At 44.0% G+C, this 4,581-nt stretch overlaps 1 protein-coding gene across 3 annotated transcripts in view; it reads left to right on the forward strand.

The window, feature by feature from the left end:
• Positions 1 to 299: 299 nt before the first annotated feature.
• LOC119353749 (calmodulin-binding transcription activator 2-like) overlaps positions 300 to 4,581 on the forward strand; it is an 8,394-nt gene continuing 4,112 nt past the window's right edge. The window contains exons 1-8 of one of the 3 annotated variants that reach the window (XM_037620416.1): positions 300 to 532; positions 922 to 1,041; positions 1,797 to 1,912; positions 2,576 to 2,664; positions 2,816 to 2,858; positions 3,492 to 3,645; positions 3,762 to 3,881; positions 3,968 to 4,299. In XM_037620416.1, the coding sequence (XP_037476313.1) occupies positions 490 to 532; positions 922 to 1,041; positions 1,797 to 1,912; positions 2,576 to 2,664; positions 2,816 to 2,858; positions 3,492 to 3,645; positions 3,762 to 3,881; positions 3,968 to 4,299 (1,017 nt within the window). In that variant the 5' untranslated portion in view covers positions 300 to 489. Of the gene's footprint in view, positions 533 to 921; positions 1,042 to 1,796; positions 1,913 to 2,575; positions 2,665 to 2,815; positions 2,859 to 3,491; positions 3,646 to 3,732; positions 3,882 to 3,967; positions 4,300 to 4,581 lie in introns of those variants that run through there. The other 2 variants (XM_037620419.1, XM_037620418.1) reach the window with 2 other exon arrangements.

Here is a 4,581-nt window from a genome sequence, read left to right on the forward strand (position 1 = left end):
GGGAGGGGCAGCAAGGTAACTTCAGCCCCGCTAGTCGCGTCGCCGTCAGACCCGTCGTCAGCCGCGGCGGCCACCGCGGGCAGCAAACGACCAACCGCGGGCTCGGGTCGGGTTCCGCGACCCTTCTCTTCCCGGCGCCCGGGTTCCGCGATCCTAACCAGAGTTCAGCGCTAGCGACGACGGGAGCCCCACCTAACCCACAGGCCCAGACCGCCGTCCAAGCCGGGGCAACCGCGTCATTTCCCCACAGCCTTCGCACAGCCTTCCGCGGCTCCGCTGCCTTTTTCCTCCCCCCCTCACTCTCTCCCCCCGAAGCAAAATATTCCAATCCGACGGCGCCCTGCCCCGAGCCGAAGAATCCCGTGAAGCCGCCCCGCCGCTGCCCGGATAAAAATTCCCCCCCATATCCCCCGCGGGAAGCGAGCGATTGGAGCGGGGAGGAGTGACGACGACTGAGGAGCGGCGGAAGGGACCCGGCCGGATCATCGCATGGCGGAGATGCACAAGTACGGGCTGTCCAACCAGCCCCCAGGTGCGGATTCGCCCCTGTGCTACTGCGGCGGTTGATCCGTACGCCCGTCTAGGGATTTCGCGGGGTTTTCCCGGTTCGCTGGCGGAAGTTTTCGGTGATTTTATCAGGGTTTTTGTGGGGCCGTGCGGGGAGATTTAGGGCTCCGCCTTCGAGCGATTCCCCTGGGTTGCGAATTTTTGGAGGCCGCTTCGTTTCTGTGGGTTTAGAATTTAGAATTTGTTTCTAGCGCCTTCTGTAGACTCGCAGTTGATTCGGGGGCTGGATTAGGAAAATTAGTCGGAGCATGAACGAAACCTAGACGGCATGATAGAGTGTTAATGAAGGCGAGTTTTGAGTGAGTTACTACTGTTGTTGGTTACTGACTGACTAATGTCGCTGTTAATTCGCAGATATCCCCCAGATACTGCAGGAAGCTCAGAATCGATGGCTGCGACCCACAGAAATCTGCCAAATACTGTCGAATTACAAGAAGTTCTCCATTGCGCCCGAGCCGCCAAACAGGCCTCCAAGTATGCCTTCTCCTTATTTGGAATTTCGGACCAACTTCATAGAAAACGTTGATACCACAATGGTTATTTATCCTTTCTCACCCATTCGGCTTGATGGTGTAGACTTGTGTTCTAGGGTTCTGTGCTCGTCAACTTTTTTTTTCTGTATCATGGAAGCTGCACGCGGATATTCTAAAAGTCCAACTTATTGAGGTCCTAGGAAGTGCTGTTTTGTTAGGAATTTTCCGATTTCAGTCAGCAGTTCCAAAGAGTCTAAAAACCTTTTAAGATTGGTATTAACATGCTACAGCTCGGAATAATAATCCCCTAAAGGGAATATTCCCCTCATCTCGCATAAAAAATGTGTCTTAAGGCTGCCATTGCATCAAATACGCAGATCATAATCCAGGGAGTAACCTTTTAAAGCATCAACCATACGTATTGGCTCCTTTAAGTTTAAAAGATGAGTGATCATGCATCCATTAATCACTAGTCATTTCACAATGGGGCTAGACAAATAAATGGCATGTGACCAGGTTGCGTATGCTACTACTTGGATTTTCAATTATTTTGTGCTCTTATACTTCCATATGAACTCCCTGTTTGTAGGGATAAGTGGCATGCTTATTACTGTTTCTTGGTTTCTTTTTCCTTTGTATCTTGTGTGATGTATAACCTGTACCTGCTTGATTTGCACCTGGTAAGTACATGTTGGTCATTTTACGAAATGACATACCAATACTGATACGCCTTTCTTATCCATGTCATTCTTGTAGGTGGTTCACTATTTCTGTTTGACCGGAAAATATTGAGATACTTCAGAAAGGATGGACACATCTGGAGAAAGAAGAAGGATGGGAAGACAGTTAAGGAAGCTCATGAAAAGCTGAAAGTATGTACAAGCTCTTCCACAGAGGACTTCCTTTTCTATGTATAATTTGAAAACACCAGACAAATGAATAAATGATGGATACTGTTGTTGACTTCTTCATGAATCACTTCAAGTCAACAAATCCTATAGTATCACTGTTCTCTAAACATTTATAGTTGTTCTATACTGCTCTACAGGCTGTCCTATACAAACTTTACCCATCCCTATTCATGCGAGATTGCCGTTTTCAGTCTCCAAGCTACAACTTAAAGAAACATCAGAATATGTCCGTAAAGTTATTGGAAAATACATACATTTTGAACTATTAATGTCATTGCTCAGAAACTCGGAAGTTTGAAAAGTTTTAAAATGTTTTCCTTGATGACATCTTTATGTAACTAAAAGAAGTAATCATCTACTCCCTCCGTCCCATAATATAAGATCGTTTTGCAAGCTAAAACAGCTTCAAAATGAGCTTATATTGTGGGACAGAGGGAGTAACTTTCTGTATCTCTTGTCTTGAAGCTTTGATAGCCCGCAATTTTTCTACACTTAAGCTTTCTATTGATGAAGAAAATTATGTGGTGTGGCCCAAATAGTTGCAATAATTTCATTGTAGTTCTCTGTTGTTCTTTTCTTGTGGCCTTATTACTACAACAGTGAAACTGAAGCTTATCCTTTTAGGTTGGCAGTGTTGATGTACTTCATTGCTATTATGCCCATGGGGAAGAGAATGAGAACTTCCAGAGGCGGACCTATTGGTTGTTAGAAGAGTAAGTGCTGAATAATGCAATGATTTCTTTGAGTATAATGTAAATCAGTTTCCAAAGCCAATTTGGATAGTCTAATGATATCTGAAATGATATCACAACAGAAGCATGATAACATGCCATGATGATAATGATCTCCTATTTTTTTCCCCAGGGGTTTCATGAATATTGTTCTTGTGCACTATCTTGAAATCAAGGTACGTGTAGTTTCATGTGTGATGAACTTTTTGACTTTGTTTTGTAAGTTTGTGACCGTATCAACTGAAAACTTAGCATGCATATTAGTACCAACTTTGCTGGTATGCAGTGCCCCCCACCCACACACACAAACAAAGGAACGGAATGAATATCTACAGGGCACCACACACACACTGTGACTATCATAGTGCAAATTATAACTTCACTCCATTAATATGTTCTGCATGAGCGTGTGTGTGTGGAGGGGGGGAGGGGGTTGAGAATAATGTACTCTCTCCTGTTGTCTCTTTAAGTTTCATGCACCAACCAGTAGAACCGAAAGTCTGAACTGATGGAGAAGGTTGGGCAATCAACATATGCTTCAAGACCCCTCTCACGTGTGGCATGATTGCATGATTAAGCCTAGACATGGACAGAAAGAGGCAAACAATTCTTTCATTTAAATTGCGAAAGCTTAGACTTTAACCTCTGACACCATATTAAGTTTCCTGCACCAACCAGTAGAACGAAAAGTCCGAACTGATGGAGAAGTTTGGGCAATCCACATATGCTTCAACAGTCTCTTTGATTTACCACTTCATTTATGAATATTGCTTTCCTTTATCTGATGTTGTAAGTAAAAATGGTTTCAGGGTGGCAAACAAAGTTTCAGTCGTTCGAAAGAAGCTGAAGATAGTCCTGCTTGTTCAAACTCTTTTGCTAGTCAGAGCCAGGTAGCCTCCCAAACTATGGATGCTGAAAGCCCATATAGTGGACAGATTTCGGAATATGAAGATGCTGAAACAGGTCTTGCTGTTTCTCTATCTTCATTCGGCATCATCTGCACTCAGTATATATTAGGTGATGCATATTCAATAACGTAATTTCTTACAGTGTATCTAAAGCAAAATTCGGTGCCACAGATAATTCTCGAGCAAGCTCCAGATACCACCCTTTCGTTGAGATGCAGCAGCCTGTGGATGGAGTCATGATGGATAATCGGTTGGGTGCTCCAGCTCCAAGTACTTCCGTAAATAATCTAGGCAAGATTATGTTCTACCTTCCGACTTCTGAGCTATTCCTCTAAATATTGACTTCTGGCTCAGATTTCGTTTTATAAACATTGCAGGTTATCAGGATGAAAATCAGGCTAGCACAGCTAACATAAGCAATAATTTTGTTACTCACCATGGCATAGCTAGTGTGTTCAATGATGTTGGAGCTGGATTGAGGAGTGGTTCCAAAACTGCACTCGATTCAGTGCACTTTGGTGAGCCCTTTCCAGAATATCCAACTGGATTCACGGAGCCGACACTCTATTCTTCTGTTACCACCATGGGGTCGAACAATCTGGATGATAACTCTCGCTTGGAAACATTGATGACTGAGGCACTGTACACCAACAACCTTACTCAAAAGGAAACGGATGCACTGAGTGCTGCAGGCATGACGTCCTCGCAGGTGCTTTGCAGTTTTTTTCCGTTAATTTTCTTGTGTCATGAGATGTTTGTTTCCGTGTGGCAATCATGCAACTTCTCTACACTTGCTCTCCTTTGTGCCTACTGTAGAGTCCTTGAGACCATTTGCAGAGGTATAGGAAGGTCCTTCCTGCTGTGCTTTGTCATAGGACTACTGCACTATACTTCTGTTTATCTGATTGCACTTTGTAATTTGGAGTTCCCCTATAATGTTCCAATGAGTAATATTTAAGGGTATTATGTTTCACTGCGTTTAAGAGGCGCG

The sequence above is a fragment of the Triticum dicoccoides genome, chromosome 2A (genome assembly GCF_002162155.2).
Source record: "Triticum dicoccoides isolate Atlit2015 ecotype Zavitan chromosome 2A, WEW_v2.0, whole genome shotgun sequence".
NCBI lineage: Eukaryota > Viridiplantae > Streptophyta > Magnoliopsida > Poales > Poaceae > Triticum > Triticum dicoccoides.